Source organism: Xiphophorus hellerii, chromosome 21 (assembly GCF_003331165.1).
Source record: "Xiphophorus hellerii strain 12219 chromosome 21, Xiphophorus_hellerii-4.1, whole genome shotgun sequence".
NCBI classification, from domain to species: Eukaryota; Metazoa; Chordata; class Actinopteri; order Cyprinodontiformes; family Poeciliidae; genus Xiphophorus; species Xiphophorus hellerii.
Window position 1 is genome coordinate 15671786 of NC_045692.1, and position 21267 is coordinate 15693052.

General features: G+C 37.0%; 1 protein-coding gene across 1 annotated transcript in view; it reads left to right on the forward strand.

Annotated features, from left to right (window-relative positions):
* The window catches only part of LOC116711440 (sodium/hydrogen exchanger 9-like), an 82630-nt gene that overhangs the window by 13974 nt on the left and 47389 nt on the right, over positions 1 to 21267 (forward strand). The window contains exons 6-12 of the mRNA XM_032550754.1: positions 3809 to 3914; positions 7745 to 7883; positions 9266 to 9371; positions 13266 to 13354; positions 15462 to 15575; positions 18900 to 19011; positions 19909 to 20062. Coding sequence (XP_032406645.1) covers positions 3809 to 3914; positions 7745 to 7883; positions 9266 to 9371; positions 13266 to 13354; positions 15462 to 15575; positions 18900 to 19011; positions 19909 to 20062 — 820 coding nt within the window. The remainder of the gene's footprint in view (positions 1 to 3808; positions 3915 to 7744; positions 7884 to 9265; positions 9372 to 13265; positions 13355 to 15461; positions 15576 to 18899; positions 19012 to 19908; positions 20063 to 21267) is intronic.

Consider the following 21267-nt stretch of genomic DNA (forward strand, 5'->3'; position numbering starts at 1 on the left):
TTCAGGGGTGGTTACTAAGGGTCGGTGAAATTCTCACTTAACATGAGTACTTTGCAGTTCCTTGGTTCTTCCTTTCATCTTAGAGTTCATATTTTTTGTAATTCTCATCACATGAAAGAGTGCACACATATATTTTTGTCTGGGCACTGTAAACTTTGAAATAATGCCAGATTGTAACATTTTTTAGCAGTACAAATGTAGTTTCCCTTCTGGGATATTACTCATTGAAATAGATTTTTGTTTTGTTTGTCAACAGACAATCATCCCAAACCCAGTTCAAAGCTGGTCAAAAAAACAAGAAGAAAAGGATTAGATCTTTAAACTTTATAAAAATTTATGAAGTGTGTCAAAAAGCTAAGCCACTGCCAGGACGCCAACCAATTAAAATGAGCTCTACCATTTCTGCTAGCTCTTTTAATCTGCCAGGAGTCTACCAGAAGCTTTTTGATGGCATCTAAGACTGCGTCATTTCTCTGCAACTTGCTAAGGAGCAGTTAGCAAGATAATATTGAGAGTATATCTATACTTCCATTATTTTGTATCACTTTCAGCATCATCTGCCTAAGTAATCAAGCAGATCTTCTTTTTTGCTTCACATTGTCACAATCTTTGTGACAATGGATGCTAAACGTCTGCATCCTGGATAATTTGACCTGATAAGACTTCTTTCGATCCTCTCAGCTGTGTTATGTTGGAGATAATTGTATATTGTCTACCTCATGGTGTTGCTGTGGAAACTGACAAACACTTAACAGCTGTAGGACTGGTTACCATGACTACACTGCCACCCTCCTTGCGTGAGAGGAGATGATAGTTTTTTCTTTCTTTTTTTTTTTTTTTTCGTCGGCGTCTTCTTGTTTTTGTCTAGCAGCGTAAGTGTTACACAACATACTCACACCAGTCAGGCACTATGGGAGCGGGAAGATGGAACAATCCTTACTCCAGGCCCTGAACTCAGAAGAACTCTAAGCCCATCAAAGACCAAAGAGCCAGATCTGTCAAAATATATCTGGAGGCAGTTGTCTCGCTATTGTCAGTCTGCTCATTTCCTGTCTTTTTGCCCCTTGCTGGCCTGTCATTTCCCACAGGGCCAAACATTACTGTTAGAACTGACTCTTTATTCAGATCACAAACTTCACTAAGGCTAATTCTGTGGATTACTTATGCACTATGGTCCCATCAAATGGGATTTGAATCCCATCATCTTAAAAATCACATTATATATTGCCAGCATAGTACTATAGTAGGTCACATGCATCTGCATCCAATGTAATAATAGTCTGAAATGTAATATTGTGTTATTTGTATCACAAAACTTCCATTAAAGGATATATTTTACAGTTGATGCATTGTAGAAGATTAACCAACTCATTGTGAAGTGTACAGGCAAGTCTAATTAGGGTCAAGATTCCTTCTGAAACATTTAAGTCACCTTCTAGTGCTGAACAGCTTACAACATCCACAAGCACAACTGGCGAAATGTGTAAAAAGCCTGTTTTTTATATATATTTTAAGTTCTGTCTCATGTCTTTGAAGAGTGTTCGTCACTTTTGATGAAATTTGGGAAATTTGTATTTTCCCCTGCACATCAAAATACCAGTAGAATGAACCTAGTATCCGGCATCTTAAAGACTTCATAACATTCTGGTATCATTAGCTTTCATATCCAGGGTCCTCTGAGATGATGCAAAATTATCTCCATGTAGTGAGAAAAAAGTTAGTGGTCATACTCATTTTCACAATTTTGACAAATAAAAATGTATTATATTGACATCTAGACTAATTCTTAAATTGAATTAAAATGAGACACAGCTTTTGATTTATTGTTTCTATTTTTTGTTAGAAAAACCTGTTTGTATTTAGCTGTTTTTACTCCCAATAATCATAAATGACATCCCTTGCATCTACCTTACTACTGTGTGTAGTTTGATATCAGTGCAATTATAGATGTTCTGTAAAGACTAAAGAACACAGGTCAAGGATACAATTGTGAAGACGTTTAAGTCATGGCTAGGTTATTTGACATTCTGACTAATTTTAAATATCTCTGAAGATATTGAAGAATATCTTTTGAAGATACTGAAGAACTGAAGATAATGGCACAACTGCAAACCTTTGAAAACTTGACTATCCACCTGCACTGGCATTCCAGGCAAGGAGGAGGTCCTCTTTTAATTACTTGCAAAATACTTGAAAGAACTTTAACACTTCACATGAGCTTGGAAACACCACTCGCACTGTAAAACATAGTGGTGGCAGCATTATGCTGTTGAGGTGCCTTGCACGGAAGCTTATCAGAATTGATGGGAAGATGGGAACAAGGCTGTTAGTAGACCAACAACAGGTTGCCTAAGACTTCAATTAGTCCAGAGAGTTATTTAAGATGTGAAGCCATTTGTGCATATTGTCAATAATGCCCTCTTACGACAAACTGTGCTAAAAAAATATATAATTCCTATTAGATTTCTTCTTCATTAGGCACACTGTAAGCTAAGAGCACAGTTGCCAAGAGAAACATCTTTTTGGTTTAAACACTGTTTATATTTTACATCTAGAATACTACGGATACCTAACATCATTATTCAAGACACACCCATGTGGGGATCTCAAATATGTACCAATGAATGTCAAGCAGCAAGTGCATCTTATCAAAGCAGGGAGTTGTTTGCCAGCAGTTCATCCACATCAGGTTGTAATTAACTTTTTCTGCATGTTTTAATAAGCTGATTCTAAAGCTCAAGCCTTTCTTCCTTCTTCCACTAGCAGCATCCTCTTATTCCAAGACTGCTAGTTGTTGTAAAGAACACATGTATATTCATGTTTTGCAAGTAGCACCGCAATGTAGAACAGAAACTTGTGCCGCTCTCATAATAAGAAAAGTGTAATACGTTGTATGGTCAAGATAAACACAATCAGAACATCTGTTGTTTTGCAGTTGCACTTTGTTGCCAGTAGGTTTAGTTTTATTCCATTTTTTAGTTAAGTGTTCTAACATCCAAACACATTTGAAATGTTGACAAAGGACCATTAATATGCAACTATGATATTATTTTTGAGAAATGATCATAAATCAACCACAAACAGAATTCATTAGCAATGCTAAGCCTTAAGTGTTTTGTTCACACAGCAGATCTTGATGCGCAATTCCAATTTGTTGCTGAAACCCTTTTTTTTTTTTTTACTGTTGTTGTTTTTACAAAGCATGCCATTCAAGTAAGGTAAATAAAGATAAAAAAAATACTCCAGATAACATATTTTTCAACCTTCACCAAGAGTACCCATACGTTTATATATATATATATATATATATATATATATATATATATATATATATATATATATATATATATAATTAATTATATACAGTTATAGATTCTATTTATGAGTAGGTTTTAATTTGCCACTTTAATGCGTCAGTAAATGTCAATATTAAAGAATAACTGACCAAACTCGTCAACAGATACTATAAGAGAATAACTTGTCCAACGATTTAATTTCTTGGTACTCAAACATAATTACTAGACTTTATGATGGAACGTGTTTTTCTTGAACACTATTTGCTTTGGTAGTGTGTCAGACAACTTATCTTTCCTTATCACAGTGATTTCACATTTCCCATTAGTTTTTATTGTCAAATTGTGATGTTACCGCCCTTGCTCTTCTCTGCTTATTGCAGTAGAGTTCCCGAATTACATTGCGTCTTTGCAGAGTAATTTAGTTAATTACTTTTGCTCTTTACGCCTGTGTTGTTTTAGCGTCCTGCAATCTTTGAGGGCAGCTTCTGTTTTGTTTTTTTGTGTTTTTAAAGTCTCAGTCCTCGGGCTATTGTCGGACCTACGTGTGGATTCGGATTTGCACGCCCTGCTGTTTGGCGAGAGTGTCCTTAATGATGCCGTGGCCATTGTCTTGACACAGTAAGTATCTCTCTGTGTTCGTCTTTGCCCTTTGAATGAGTACGTTTCCCGGTTTAATTGTGTGGGTGTGAGGAATTTGCCAGCTGGCAGCGTGGAGGAGGACGCATAACGGTGGAGGAAAACTGAATGGAAGCTGCCAGCTGTACAGGAAAGGTGTGATTGGGTAAAACAACATGACCGCCTTGATGGTATTCAGTGGGCTACATAAGCAAGTTGCCTCTAGCGATGTCAGCATCTCATTAAAGAAGTCAGCTCCTGGAGTTACAACACACTCCCAGGATAACAAACCAGGCTTATGTATGTGCCGTCAAATTCAGGCTAAACTCGGCATAAAATCAGTGGAAGCTCAATGGATTATCCATTATAAACTTGTCCCTTGTCCATGCAGTACAGTCCTCTCTTTCTTTTCCGTCTGCTGTCTCATCTTTTTCTTGCACTGCTCTCAAATATGCATTCAGATGCTTGGCAGGGATTGTCTGGTATACTTATACAAAGCCAGATGAGCAAACAGATGGCCAATTGGAGATAGAAAGAGTTCATAATTCACAAACAGAGAAGTATAAAATTAATGCAATCAATTTAGATTATTGCGGATAATGAGTTGTCACGGTATATGCTGCAGAGCACTGCATGGAGCCTGAGCATCTTCCCAGACAAAGCTGCATAGTGCCACATTTGTTCATAAAGTGGCGTGACTGTCCCTCATGCCGCCTCTCGTCACTTGACTGCTTTGCTGAGGCTCCTCCACACAAAGCTGGACCTTTTTACCGAGTCATGTCGATTCCTGGCACCGGATTTCTAACAAGCTCGGGAAGCAGCGTACGCTGATGTGCCCTCTCCCAGGCGTGTTACCGCTCTCACCCATACCGCCACTCAGGCAGGTCTGGCATTTAAAAATGTTGAGTTTGTGGCCGAAAGCGAACAGCACCAAACCTTTGAACACACAGTCTTTAGTAGTATACGCTAAAGAAATTGACTTGCGGCTAAATTAAGTGTGCTAAAGCAATCGGAGTCTTTATTTCCACAGAGGGGGTAATAAATTTTCTCTTTTCATTTGCAGAGCTCATTAGTGACAACTTGATTGATTTCTCCCCTCCTGCCATGGAGATGAAAAATGCTGTTCTGTTACTGGCTCATTTCAACTTTAAGCTACTGGTCAGACCTTTCTGTAAAATGTATAAAATCAATCAAACCCATTTTAGGTACTTTTTGTCTCTTTTAAAATAACATGGCATGGTAAGATTTTGTGTTTGTTTGGCTGTTAAGCTGTAAAAGTACTGAAGGAATGTAAAATCAACCCTCCCAAAACCCAGCTACATGCATATTCCTCTGATAACTTTACATAAGCCTTAAACTAACTGATCAATATTTTTAAAAATTGCTTGATTTTTCCTTTTCCTCTCTCTATTTACATGGTTTTAATTAAATTCCTTATTCACAAATGTCTACTTGTATGTATGACTGCACCAAAATGATTAAGCCATGTTCAAAAACACCACACAGGTCTTGATTAAAAACTTGATTAAAAAAATCCTTTTAGGGATTTACAGAACAGAATTCTGTGACAGATTTCTAATTCCAAAAATATCAAGTTTCTGATGTTTTTGGAAAGCTCTGACCACCCAATACAAGTTGTAAGTGAGTCAAGCAGACTTCTCTTCAAGAAATAGAAGGGTATGAGAACAGCAGTGAAAATATACAGAATCTAGCTCGCTAACTTAATGTGATGCAGGAAGAATACGGAAATATGGAATATGAAACAATCAGACAGAAAATTTCAAAATGGAATGAAGTAGATTTTTCTACAAGTTGAAGCTTTGAAGGTTGTTCCCTATGCCATGCACGGCAGCAGCACTTATGACTTGGGGGACATCAGAGTGAAACTTTGACTTTAAAGCTTAAGCTTGAAATATATTGCTATGAAATTTTTTCCATAATTCAGTCATTAGCCAAACATTAATGTCAGCAAATGTTAGCTGATAGGATAAGTTTCTGATGCCTCTTGTGATGTCATGAACTCAAATACAAACAAAGCAGTGTTAGTAGTTTTATGAATTCCTGCAGCAGAAATCCATACTTCATTACTGATATTTCTTGCTGATGTTTTTATTGTTGGCATATATTTCTCATAAAAAAATACACCACAAAAAAAATCCTGTATACATATTCATCTATTTTTAAGGCCCTTTACTGTACAGATTTTTGTGATCAGTAAAATGAGACCTTTTGTAAGTTTTAGCTAGCTCAGGAGTCCCAACAGTGTTGCTATATGTGGTCTGCTGTGGTTAATGTAATCATGTCATTCCACAAATGCAGCCGCCTCTGTCGGTTACTTGCATGGCTGCTTGTCTCTGCGTGCTTCACAGCTGTTGCCTCCTTTCCTCTCTCACACACGCGCACCCCCACACGCACACCCCTGCAGTCAATCAGATAATTCCTCTTTCCCTCCTTCTTGCCTGCGAGGGTTATTTTGCACTTGGTGACTTGCATGTTGAAGTCCCCCATCACTCCAACAGAGTAAATATGATAGCAGCACGTATAACGTTATGCTGCTATTTTTATGATTAGCAGCAGTGTCCCCTTCCTCTTTCCAACACTGCTCTGAAGTGTTTGTGAGGGAAATCATCTGGAATGTGTTGTTTTTTCTGAAGCAGATTATACTTCCTTAGAAGGCCATGGGTATTTAGAAGTGACTGCAGGAAACTAAACTTGGAGGGCTTTGCTCAGCATATTAGCATTGGAAATGTATGCGCTCTTCTGCAGACTGCTTCACACTTCCAGTGTCAAATGCAATCACAGAAGGAGCCAAAACATGAAACATGGACTATGTCACTGGGCGATTTAATTAAAAATTTATTTTATACAAGCAAGAAGCTTGTTTCTAATCAATGGAAAGCTTTAAATTCCTAGGTGGTAAGTTAATGGTGACGCAAAGTTTTAGCTCCATTTTTATTTCTCTTATTTATAGACAGACAGACAAAGTTGAAACCGGATATTTACATACACAGAATAAAAAGACACAAACACATTTATTTCTCACTGTTCGAAGTTAAATCAGACCAAACTTTTCCTGTTTTAGCTTAGTTAGAATTACCTAAATTATTTCTATTTGCTAAAAAGCCAGAAAATTAGGCAAGCAAATTTTTAGTAGTTTGTAATTAGTTGGCAATTCAGAAAGTGGCATAAGATTTCTTGTTGAATCTCACTCCCAGAAAGTGAAGCTTGTGCAGCACTGTCTTCAGCTGAAATAGCCATTGCGGGGCATTATAAAATATATGTAGTGTTATTGGTGTGAGCCCTATGTAACCTTGTGGTGGGCTATATTTGATCAATGAAATAATCTCACTGCCCAGATTTGGCCTGTGAGCTTTGACCTTGACGTCTGATCGAAACCTTTCGATTGTAGCTGTGAGGCTGAATTCTTTGGCTCATTGTCCTGCTTGAAGATGAACATTTGACCCAGATTCAACTCCTCTGCTGCCTCTCACAGGTTTTCATCTTGGATAGCACTGGATTTACAAATCCAGTTACAAATAGAGGTCAGAAGTAGATGTACTCAAATTGTTAATTAGGTAATTTCTCAAGGCAAGTGGTTGAACTCTATTATATTTTGGGGTATGGCAGTGAAATGGAGTGAATACAAATTCACAGCACACCTTTTAAGAGTTTAATTGGTAAAATGTATGTATTATTTTCCTTCCATTTACCAATTATGCATTAGTTTCTGTTAGTCTACCACATAAAATCCCATTAAATTAAATTGAAGTTTGTGAAAAAGTTCACTACTTTTTCGCTGCTTTAATTTCTCCTTGCATCTTTTATTTTTCCAGTGCCATCACCTCCTATGACCAGATGGAAACAGGAAACGTCTTTCAGACACCTGCTTTCTTCCGCTCTGTTGGTTTCTTCGTCGGAGTGCTCATTGGCTCCTTCCTTCTTGGATTCATATTCACAGTAATAACAGCCCTCATATCCTTTCATCCCCTCCTCTTCCCTCCACCCCAGACTCAATTATCACCTCGGCATCCGCTGCAATAAATCTACTTCCTCGGCTCTGTAACTGCCCCCCCTAACAAACCCAATGCTGCACCCTTCATCAGCAAAAGTAACAGAATGGGGTCTAAAGTGCTTCTGTGGGTTTGATGGTCTCAGAGATGTCGTGAATCACATGCGTGTGATGAAATTTCGACTGGTGAGGTTGTCCTGCATCTTTCTCTCTCTCTCTCTGATCTTTAGTTAATTAGTCAAGTGGGGTGCTCATTTCTTATGTAAAGGGACTGATGTTTGTGCCCCTGTAACAAACAAATTGAACTTTTTATTAAAATTTAGCTGACAGCAGCCATAGCATAGTATTTCCCTTCATGCCCTCTGTTCAATAACAAGGTCCTTATAGACTGCTTATGGCAAACATAAAGTCATTAGCACATCCATATGTTTTGTTTTTAATGCTACGAGGCATCATGAGGGAAATAAGCAGTTAGCATCTTATTGTAGTCTCAATAACAGAGATCCCAGTCTGGATTGCATTTAACAAGGAAATGTAAGGAGCTCATCTTTGAGATTTAATTTTCAGACCTGAAGGAAGCTTCATCATTAACATAATAGTTGCTGCAATAGTTACTTAAAGCCCCTCAATATTGCCAGCTTCTTACCTTCTGTTTTAGACCGCACTTATCTCTACTATGCCTACTCTGAGACACTATAACACAGGTTATAGTGTTTCCTGTATCTCACTATAGCCTGAAAAAGCTGTTCTGTTTTACATGTTACACTCAGATCTGACACAGAAAAGAAACAGTATTCACAAAGCAAAGCTTAAGCTTCCATCAGGTTGCCAGGGAGGTTTTATTGTATTTATAGTGACATGACAAGTGTTGATCTGGTGGAAGAAAATCTTTCTTGATTTGATGAAGTAAAGTTTTAAACTGGATTTTTTTGATTTTTCCATTAGAGAAGTAATGATAAAATCTTATCTGCAAATAAAGAGCTCAGAATTCTCACATATTCATATAATTAGTTGAAACACTGAGTTTTGGGAGACCCAGTGTTTGACATAGTTGGCCGGGAAACTTAGATGCAGCATATGTGGGAAAGTGATGTAAAGAGGGGGGGAATTCTCATTCAGGCCCGGTTCTTATTGTATATGGCAGGTCTCCAGGCTTATTGAGCACCTACTGCATTGGCTTGTTATTTGTAGGTACAGCACTGCAGTAATTCTCAGCCTCCTGTCTGCTGCATTGGAACATACATGTACAAATTTGTACTGCAGATGCACCAGAAACTTTAGCTTATTGGAAAAGGTGTAAAAACTGCATGATTTTCATCGTGTAAATCTTTAACACTCTCTCCACCTCACCAAACTCACCCGACTCCATGAGAATCCTCTGCTGGAAACATCAATCTTCTTCCTGCTGTCCTGGAGCAGCTTCCTCTCAGCAGAAGCCTGTGGACTGTCAGGTGAGCATTTCTTCACTTCTGTTACTCGTGTGTCTGGCCATATTGGAACTGTGTTGGCGGCTGACTGCTGAATAAAAAGCCTTTCAGTGAGTTTCAGCCTTCACCACCCCCCTAACCGCATCCCCCTGCCCCTACCCCCAGGCATCACTTCTAAGCTGCATGCACTAACTTGCTTGCGACCCCTCGGCATCAGTCGCACAGGCAGCTGTTTGGTTGGCATGTTCTGCTGCTGCATCAAGGGGAAATCTGACAGTGCATACTCAAAGGTTTAGAAACAGTGCCAACTTTATAAATCTCCTGTCCAAACCAGAGTCACTTCTCTTCATGGCAACCTCGTTTTTTAATACAGAAGCCTGCACTTTGCCTATTATACCTCTCCGTAATAAAATGTTGATGCATTTTACTGGGATTTTACGTGACAGACCAAAACATAGTAGTACATAGTTGTGAAGTGTAAGGAAAACCATACATGGTATTTGTATTAGGTGTTACTGAGGTGAAGCCTAATAGAACCACATTTTGCTACATGTCATTTTGGCAACTGAAAACATCAAGTTTCAAGTGTTATCGCAGGTTCTCAGTTGCATTTAGTCGTGGATTTTGACTGTATCATTCTAGAATATGAAGATACTTTGACTTAAACCATCCCATCACTCTAGTTGTGTGATTAGTGTTGTCCTGCTAAAAGATGAACCTCCAGCCCAGTTTCAAGACCCTTACAACCTCTAATAGGTTTTCTTGCTGTAGTTACTTAGACTTAGATGGGATTTTATTTTATATACTGTATATCTATATAAACGTTCCCCACAACATGGTGCTTCCAACACCTTGTTCCACCACATGTAACATTGTAAATATAGTGTGATTTATTTTATTTATTCTAAAGTTGAAATATTTATACCATCTGTCTGTATGCTGCGAACTCTTTAAAACCAAAGTCAAATTCCTAGTATGTGCACACAATTTTGGCCAATAAAGCCGATTCTAATTTTTGATGCAATTCAATTCTTATTCTAATGCATTCACAGATTATTTCTGTCTGCAATGTCTTGGTGGGTTTGCAATGTACCAATATTTTGTTCAAAAGATGGGCTATAGTATTTAACGTATCCCTGCTGTGCTCTGTCTGGCATGTTTCTTTGACAAGTTTCATTATGCTTTTTGCTCACTGGTGTTCTCTAAACTGCCTCTGAGGCCTTTAAGAACAGCTGGATTTTACTCTAAGATATTACACACAGCTGCACTTTATTAAATAGCTGTCTTCTGTAAGGTTCCACTTGATTTCATTTAAGGTAGTGATAAAAAGCATCCCCTACTTCTCAGATTTGTATTTGTGAAATATTTCAAGAAGGATGAATGCTTTTGTAAGGTACTATGTAAAATTAACCACTCAAAAATTCTTTGATTATTGGAAAACTATATCACACATTCCAGTCTTCATGAGAATGCACTTATCTTCTTTGTGGTCAGTATATATAAATGTAGTAATTTAACATCAATTTTGTTCTGAGTGTTAATGCAAGTTTTCCTCAAAACCTACTCTAATGTAAATTTGATTTAGTTTAATGAGGGACATTAGAACAATATCTCATTCTGCTTTGGAATTGTTAGTGTGTTGCATTTGGAAGAATAAGTCTTGGCTTTGTTGCCTGATATTGTCTTCCTCTATGCTGACCACAATGATGGGGTTTTAGAATATTCATTTAGTATTTGTATTCAACAAACACTGTGGTCTTGTTCCTCCGGCCATGGCTTTATCAGAGGGATACCACTGAATCACCTGATAAGCTCGCTTTTGCTTTGCAGTAGTCTCTGTGGCCTGTGGAGGAAGAGAAGATGGTTTCTAATGAAATAACTTGACCTTTATCTATTTGGCCCTGTTTATGAAGAGCACCATCCTGCATACTGCCCAATGTGGTACATACACACACACACACACACACCCCAGAAACGCATATGTTATGCCAGTGGTTCTTATAATGCTTCTTAAGATCTGAAGAAATTCTGCATTGAACAAGAAAATGTAAATTTTATTAGGTGTTTTTTTTTTTTTTTTACCGCTACAAACTTTGAACTACCCTGTCCTTGTTAATGAGCTTACTGTAATAGTCCTCTCAGAGGGCTGCAGAGGCTCTATCTCGTTCTCAGGATGAATAAGCATGAGTTGAATGGGAGGTGGTCGTTCTCCCTGGTGTTGTCTGGTTATTGAAGCACTTTCTGTTTTCAATAACTGCTTCAGTTTAGGGGGAGGGGGATACCTAATGACCCTTAACTCTACAATTATTAATCTTACACCCTTTGCAGCTCTTCATTATATGATGCATGTAATCTGTTTCCAAATTCCCCCCTTGCTTTTTTGTAAATGGTGGGTGAAATGTTACCTCAGTCAGTGTTAAATAAACCAATGAGGATGGTAAACTAAAAAGGATCAAAAAGCAAAGCAGAATTCTGGTTGAAAACGTATTCTGAACACGGATTGCTGAAAGTAGCATACAGCAGCAGGTCACTGTGTAATGATTTTATGGTGGCTGGTAAATAGAGAGTATTTGTCCAGCTTTGGTGATGTGCTATTTGCTCTGTTGGTGCTTTTATTGCACACATCTTGGCCAGTGCAAGTGTTGCTCCCTATCAGAGTAAATTCACGTGATTCCTTTTTTATGTGATTCTCCCTCAAAGAAGAGAGATGAAAAAAAGTATGAAATTCAATCCCTGCAACAAAACAAGCATGTCCTGTGAGGCAGCAACCTTCTTTCTGTGTGATACGCTTCAGATTTCTGTTCACCGACAGGGGCTCTCTGAGTGAAACCACTGTTTTTATAAACTTGTACTGCACTTGTTTTTTCTTTCTTTGTTTGTTCATCTGTGTTCACAACTTATCGAACAAGGAACCAGTATTGAACTTCAATGTATATCATTGGGATGGAAGGACAAATTCTAGGTTATAATACAATATTACAAACTTTAAAAATTTCACAGAGATGTTCAATCCATTATCTCACAACGAGAGAGTATGGTACAGATGCAAACCTTTCAAGACATGATCTTTCATTTAAACTGACAGACAAGGAAAGTATTGATGAGAGAAGCATCAAGGATGCAGGTAGTAACTTTAAAGGAGCCACAAGCAAAGGAAATAAGATGCTGTGATCAGATGTACCAGTGCGGCACACTTCTATGTTTCTTTGCAACATATTTATAATCCTTTATTGTTTTCATTTAACTTTACAGTTATGCATAACTTTGTGTTGATCTGTCACTATCACAATACCCAATTAAATAGATTGACATTTTTGGGATTAATGCTTTTGCATGACACTGTAATGTTTGAATTAGATAAAGATCTTATTTTAGTAGTGTAGATGAAATTTGAACATGCATTTACTCATTTTGGCCTCACAACTATTCTTCAGTACTGTCTTACAGGATGACATTTATAGAATTAGAAATCTGACCCTTTTAGAGAATATAATATCTGACGTTTTTATGTTTTCATATTCTGACAAATTCTAAGCATTGTATCAGCCTTCTGTCTCTATTTTCTCTTTCATCTGTCCTTTGGTTTTTTGGTTGTGGCCTGGTTAATGCCTGGGTGCAGATAAGAGATGCAAGGGCTGTAACTGGCTGAGTATGATAACATGAACAAGAAGATTGCCCTACCCTATAAATTTCCCAAGAGAACTGTTTGTTATTGTTGCAACTTTGCCAGGCCCCAGACCTCTGTGCAAATCTCTAATCTTGGTATAACGAAATAAAACACTTAAACATCTCTTTTTGTGAAACCACTGAATCTGAGCGATCCCCATTATTTTTCCACAATTTGCCCTCGCAGTAGATTGATTGCACTTTCAGAAGTTTAATCGACTTCATTTGCACATGTTTTGTTTTGTATTTCAGGCATTGTGGCAGTTCTGTTTTGTGGCCTGAGTCAGGCAAAGTACACAAGTCTCAATTTGTCGCACGAGGGGAGTACAAGAACCAAACAGGTATATTTATTTTCAATGACTTCAACTAATCTTACTTCCACTTTCAATGAACATTTTTCAGTTTTGTTAATTCATACGGTCTTTTTATGCCAGTCTGTTTATCATCTCTGCACGTGAAGCCAGATATTAATTTCTATTAGTGTTCTGGTCATCCTGTAGATGTCTGTGGGGCAGACAACCCTCCACCTTATCTGCTTATAAAGCCTAGCACAGATGGGGACCAGCACTTCTGATATACTGAGCTGACAAGCTTCACAGTGGAGCAAATAAATCAAAAGTGTACACATAAACTCATCTGTGCATTTATTATGCATTATCAGTGCCACGGTGCAGCTGTTTATCACGGAAAAGCTTTCTAAAAGGTAACACAGTTGAAGACCTCGCCTACAAAGTAGATCTGAACAGAGCAGTGTGTTTACTTGGCAGCATGCCTGTATCCATTATTTCATGTTTTATACATGCAGCTCCAGCTGAAATAAAAAAAGGTACAAAGAGAGCATTTGAATAGTGAGTCGAACATATATTCTTTCACTGGTGCATCTCTGCTCAAAGCTTTTTATTGAAGCTTTAAACCAAAAAAGCTTTATGTGATATAAAACATATTTCTTAAGTAATTAATACAATCTGAATGTCCACTTTATTGTTTATCAATAACATTAATTAATGGCTTTATGAATAGACGAATTGAAAAATGTATTTGTTTTCAATAGAGGTAAATGAGATCTGTTGGATTTTTCTATCTGGAAGTATCAAAAAGCTTAACCAACATTCTGTTTTTTTAATGCCCAACACTTTGTCTTTTTGTTTTTCACTTATTTCAACAACCCACCCATTTTCAGTAAAACACTTTTGAGTGTAAACCGAAAAAAGAATTGACTAAAACAACTCAGCCGTTGAACGCAAAAAGCAACATGCCCTCGGGCCGCAGATTTCTGCAGCTGTTTCCTCAAAGGGAATAATGTCAAAACTGAATTTGTCATGTTTGAACAAATCTCAGTTTATTTAGTGAGAAGTCCTTCACTGTCAGACTCACATTGCATCTACATAGCATGCAGACAGACTTCCATAAATACTGATCTGCTGAAGGAGATGAATTGAGCCTTCATCTCAAACACCACTGATACCAAGCTGTTTTCTTGGACTGAAATCCTTTGGTGATTTATTATTTGATGTTAATGAACATTGAAACAAAGGGAGTTTAGAGGAACTATTTTAGGATGGATTTATAAAGCGCTCTGGTGATACAAAGATTTTAGCTGACATAAATAAACGTACAGTAGCTGAAGAGAGCTGTTATGATTGTTGCTTTGTGCGACACAGAGACATTAATAAATGCAGGCAGGCAATCTTAAAACATTAAGCAGACAAAAGAATAATAATAATATCAAAAGTAGATTGTTCCATCTGAGCTTTACAGTCATTGGCATGATGTCACATTAGTTTTATGATTTTAATGATGCATCTGAAGCATTTTACAATCATAGAAGAATATCATAACATGGTTTCAGGGTACATTTTCCAAACAAGATTTGGGTGCACATGTTTGAATTTATTGTAGACTTTATCTAATCTACACGATGTCAGAATCATGCAGGCTCAATAGGTACACCCATGTGAAAAAATATTGATGTATGAACATTTCTAATGTAATAAGAATTATCATATTAATAGAAATAAGAGCTTGAAAACATCCGACTGTGTGTCATTAATCTATATAATGTGTTTCTCTTAGTGAAACAAGTCACTGAAATGAATTAACCTATTCATAATATTCTAATTTATGGAATATTATAATATATTTAGACTCTGTGCATGTAATTTAACCCTGTATAAATAAGAGGAAATTTAAAATACTATGAAGCTTATGTACTCAAATTGTATTTATTTAAGATCATACTGCAGATATATAAATCCACTCCTACAAACATAACAATTTAAATAAATGCCATTAATGTCCTTTAGGAGTAGATGTAAAGTTCTGACCCAGGCTGTACCATAATTTCACTAGCAAACAGCTTCACATATCTCCCCTCTCTCTCTACATACACTCTCATCTTTCTGACCCTCTCTCTCAAGATTCTTTTAATCCTTTTTTTATAATTTGCAGCTCTTTGAAGTCCTCAACTTCCTCGGGGAGATTTTCATCTTCGGCTACATGGGATATATATGGTTTACATTTCGTCACCATGCCTTCAGAGCTCTCTTCATCTCTGGAGCATTTGTATCCTTTTCTGCAATGCAACAGAGTCTTTTCACCCCCTGCTGTGCAGCCTCTGGATTTCAGTCAGAACTCACTCTGTTTGATTTCTCTCAGTCTGCTGTACTTTGAGACCGATCCCTTTTTGTGCAGTTACTGGAACATCTTTCTTGTTTTCAATTTGGCATCCTGATCATCCCAACAGAGCTTCAAATAATAAAAAAAAACAACCCAAATCTTAAGCTGCTTCGAAATGAATTTTTTGACTGCACAGATGGCATTCAGCTGCCTGTCTGTGCTTTAATTCTGCAAACTCACACTCAACAGCACATCTTCACTATAAAATTCCCATAAATTTAAGTAGGTTATTTATTATAATTATTGTTGCTAGCTTTCCATTTGCTGAAAAACTATTGGAAATTGTGCCTTATTTTATAAAACTCAGAAAGGAGGATCTTGTTGAATCTTTTATAATTTCTGTCTTTGCTAAAGGTAGACTCAATAACAATTTTATTTTGTAACATATATGTTACAATTTTATTTTGTAACATATATTATTTAAGTTGATCATGGGCAGATTTTGCATAATTACATATTTAAAACAATTAAAAGAGTCTAATAATTATTGACTCAGCTCAGAAATGGAGACTCAATTTGACAGCGCCAACTTTCTATACACTATTATCCCTATATGATTCCATGTAAGTTTAGGTGAAGACATTGTTAGATGTTTGCACATTCAAAATTAATAACCAGGGCCCAATTGTACTCATACGTTAAAGTATTTTAATGTGTACCATTAAATCTTAAGCAAGATTTAATGCTTAAGCAAGGCAGATTTTTGACTTTTCAGAGAGAGTTGATTTCTCAGTCAATTCATTCCCAACTTGTTCACTGTGGTGCTTAGCAAACAGTGGAATGGAGACAAAACATTGGTATGCAAAATAAGTTAAAATATTGTGTTGATTATCATGCAGGCTGAGACTGAGAGTAACATGCAGCGTTTTAGGTCATGGAAGACGTCACTTTGGGAGAAATGAGACATCCAGTTCAGAAAACAAGACTCAAGTGGTCACATAGGAAAGAGATGTGATGAGACTTCAGCAGTATTATATATAGCTTTTAAAAAACTGCTGTACATGATAACAAAAGCATTAATGGTACCTAAGTTTCTTTGGCAAAGTTTGACTATGATAAGAGAAGTTTTATGCTCGAAGTTGCTTTTGTAGCCGTCAGCTTTTCTTTGTAGGAGAATGAAAGGGAGATTTCTTTGTAGGAACTGGGTGCTATTCATTGTACAAACATCCTTTCTTTAGAGCTGGCATAGAAGTAGAGTACGCCAGAAAAAAACAAAAGTGGCTGCACTCCAAGGAGTTGTTCTTTCACAGTCCACTGCTCAGACGGCCAGCAATTATTATTAAAGATCATCGTCCAGCACAGGGTTAAAGGGGCTACAGAAACATGGACAGAGCAGATTCCTATCCCAGTGCTCCTGTTTAGTCTGAGTGGCTAGTAGTGGAGGAAAACGTATGACTTGAGTTTAACTGTTCTGCTCTATAATATTCACAAAAATCTCACAATCATCCCCCACTGGAAGCTGACCGGGTTGTATAAACAGGAAGAAATGGAGATCAGAGACATCTTGCAAGGCCGTAAACGTGACTATAAAAATGAAATAACCCGAGTCATTCACCCCATGTTAATCGCTCTTTGGCTATTTAGTAGATTTTAATCGCTGTGGCCTCCAGTCTCAGACGGTGACAATGGAGATTGGCTTTTATTGGAAATGGAGCTGAGATGGAAGTGCTTAATTACCTCCATTCAAATAGCTCAGAGGTCTTTGTTGGAGAGCGATGACTGCTTTTGGGAGCAGGATATTGCTTTTGAAATTCCATAGGGTTCAGAAGATTTAATATTGACTGCAGGATGCGAGAGAACTCTGTTTTAGTAATAGCTCTGTCAGACTAACGTCCCCTGTCGTAGATATTGATGCTGTTTTTATTTCTTGCATCATATTTGAATTTCCCTTGAGAAAGACTAAAATCTATTCCCTCCATGAATCTAAAACAAGGTTACCTGTCTGCACAAATGACTCTCATCAAAAATTAAAAAGGATTTGAAAATATGTTTGGCTCTCTTTAGCCCTGTCCTCTTAGTGTCACAAATGCAGATTGTCACATAATAACAAGAAAACCTTAGGTTCAATCAAGGTCAGATGACATTAAAATAAGGCAATTGGAGCTTTTTGGCCAAAAGACACTAAGTGTTTTCAAAATGGCAGCTATGTCCCTGATAATTGCCCACCTATCATCTTCTGTATTACTTCCCTGGACACTTAGCATTCAGTCCCATCCTGTGTGCGCCATCAAAGTGGATGTTTAGATCTGAGACAGCTGGCAGTGCCTGATTGGTTTTATGCTTCTGCAAGGTGCCACACTGCTGCATTTGCATCATAAACACACATTGTTTATAAATCATTTTATTAATATACACTCAGAGTTTGTGTTCAAACATTCAAATCATATCACAGTTGAAGCTAGAGGTTTGCATACCCTGTATAAAAAGATATAGCATGTTTTCCTCACAATCTGACATTAAATTAAACTAAACCCTTCATGTTTTAAGTCCATTTTGATTACAAAAGTATTTTAAATTTGCTGTCAGAATAATCAGACTTGCAAGTTCCCATTTTTTTCTTTCAAATTTAACAATCAACATTATGAGTAAAAAAAATTGAAGTTGCTTTTGGAGTTATGGTTTCTTCCTCAAAGAGTAGTCTTTGCTTTTTGCCTGGGAGTTAAGTACATTTCACAACACATCATATTCATCTCTGGGACATAGCTTACCAATTCCCTCCCTAATATCTTAGCTTATTTTGATGATGTTACACAAGCAGCAAGTTTGAGGTGTTACTTTGAAATACATGTTAAGGTTCTCAATGAAAAACAACATTTCACATTAAGTCCCTTGCAGTGATCGGTGCTTATATAATTATTTTTTAGAGAGCACTAAATAGAGTTCAGCTTTGTCTACATTTTAAAAGTTACCTCAGTAAAATTATGTTTAATAATATTGCACCAAAATCATATGTTTAATGAAATAACACAAGATGGATAATCTAGAGTTCAGACTAAGATTCATGGTTTTATTAAAAATAATGTGTTAATGTGTTTAATGCTTAGATAAACTGAACATTTTTACCACCATAAGAATTAATTTACTATATTGCCTTGTTAATTAGAGAAGCATTTACACATGTGATGACTTGTGGTGAAAATAGCATCAAACATTTTGTTTGTTCACAGGTGAATTTCATATATTGTCCTTAACCATACTCAATTTCTGCAGTTATCCATTTTTATTTCAAGAGCCTGCAACATCTACCCTTTGTCTTTCCTGATAAACCTGGGTCGTACAAAGAAGATTTCCCACAACTTCCAACACTTTATGGTGTTTGCAGGTAGTGTGTTCCTCAACTTCTAATCATTACTAAGCCTTCAGCATTAATACAGTTGAGATTGCTGGAGTGATAAACGTTGGATTTGCAATCCTTTTTACTGCAAGTTTTGAAAAAAAAAAAACTTTCCCATTTCGTTCATCCCATCAGTCATCCCCAGCAGCTACTATTGTTCATGGGGATGATAAGGGAAGGTGTCTCTTGTGGCACGAGTGTAACACAATGTCTTGATGAAGTTAGTTTGACAGTCACAAATGCCAGCACCTACTTAAAGCCTTTAATATTTCATTACTTTTGCTCCTGAGGGCAGTTCTGCTTAAATGGATATATTCAGAATCACAAATGTTTTTATTTTTCACTCTTACATTGCTAATTTTTGTTTAAGGTGATGTGTATTAATCATTACCTTTATATAGGTGTGTTTGACAGTAATATTTCAAATATTTTACAGTTAAAAGACTATGGAAAGGGAAATAAATCTTTTTGTAGAAAGTAATACACCATCCTGTATGTTTGCAGGTCTGACCTACTTTGCTACTTATGTAAGATTGCTTCCTTATGAAAACCTATTATCTTGCTGTTTTTCTTTCTTTTTTTCATGTATCCACCAACATAAGCAACCAACATCTCCCCCATTTTCCCCATGGAGGTTGATGAATTCCCATGGGACATTTTTGCTATTACGCTGTGCATCACACAATCTAAACTATTTGTTGGCCAAATGGTTTATGGTGACACTGATAGTCGAAGTGTAATCTGTTCCCTTTCTATGGCCTTATTTTCTGGATGGCTTGCTGCCTTTTATAAATAATTGTTGTTTGATAGTTTTCTGGTAGTTTTACAGAAGCCTTTAACCCATATGTTTGCTCAAAAACAGCTTTGTTTTCCATCTGTACCCAGGTTTAAGAGGGGCCGTTTCTTTTAGCCTGGCTGTAAGAGACACTTCAACAGAAGCACGACGCACCATCCTCACCACCACTCTGCTTCTGATTGGCTTCACCGTCTGGGTGCTGGGTGCAGCTGCCGATCCCCTGCTGGGCCATCTGGACCTCAGGTCAGTGTTTGCTGGCTATTTAAAGTCTGGTTCTGGTGTTGGATATCTGAATGTTCCTCTTGCTGAAAAATGTTGAAAAAAAATCAAATATAGTATGGAGAAAAACTGGACAAAAGTGCCCATTTAATGGCGAAAATGTCCCGTGAAGAAAAAACTAAAATAAAGCAGAGTGATGATGCTTGGATTGATTTAATTGGGGTTTTCTTGTTGATGCTGGATGTTGTGCTGATGTTCCCAGTCTCAGCTCACAGAAAACCTTGCATAGTGGCATTAGCCTTCTGTTACCAACCCTTTCTGAAGGATTTAAAAAACACAAGCCATTGGCAAAGTTATGGTAAAAAATTAAGGCAATTTTCTTACTGAAATCTTCGACTTCCTTCAATGTTTTATCTGTTACTCTATCAAGACAAGACAAGTGGGTAGTCTGAATTAAACACACTGAATCACTTTTCAAGTGATTCAACTAATTATGAATTAATCATGGATCATTTTGAAAGCTTACTGAGACATTAACTACAATAAGATAATTCACTTTGAAAGGTCCATTTAACATGTGTTAATGTGCATGTATTAATAAACAGTTTCCTGATCATAACTCCTCAGGGACATAAAAATAAATCAGCTAAAGACAATTTTAGGTTCATCTTGAATACCAACTTGGCTAAATATTATTTTAACTCAAAGTAAAGTCATAGTGATCTGCAAAGACCTTGACCAGAAGAGTGAAATGAGGTTAATAACTTTCTTAACAGAAAGAGGAGCCTAACCTTAGGTGTTGTGGAAGTTTGTGTTGAATGTGCAGTAGTGCATCAATTGTTTAAAAACAACCTTGATTCATCCGTTATTTGTGGAGTTCTCCAACGATCCATTCTTGGGTCGATTTTATTCTAGACAAAGAAAATTTTTATAGACTGTATTGTAAGGACATTTTACATTTCTTTTCATTGCCGATGAGGCTCTGACCTATTTACTTTTGAATCACAGTTATTCTTTTTCTTTAAAACCACCGTAAAACTGGGATTGTCCTTAATTTCCTCTATTTTAATGAGTGAAAAAAAACTGTAATTGTTTTTGGAGAAAGATGCAATTGTCCCACTTCTGGTACAGAGGTAGTAACTTTATGTGTCCGAGCTTTTCCTTCCATTGGTGGCATGTGTAGCACTGTGAAAAAAGTGTTTGCCTTTTTACAGATTTAACCTGTTTTT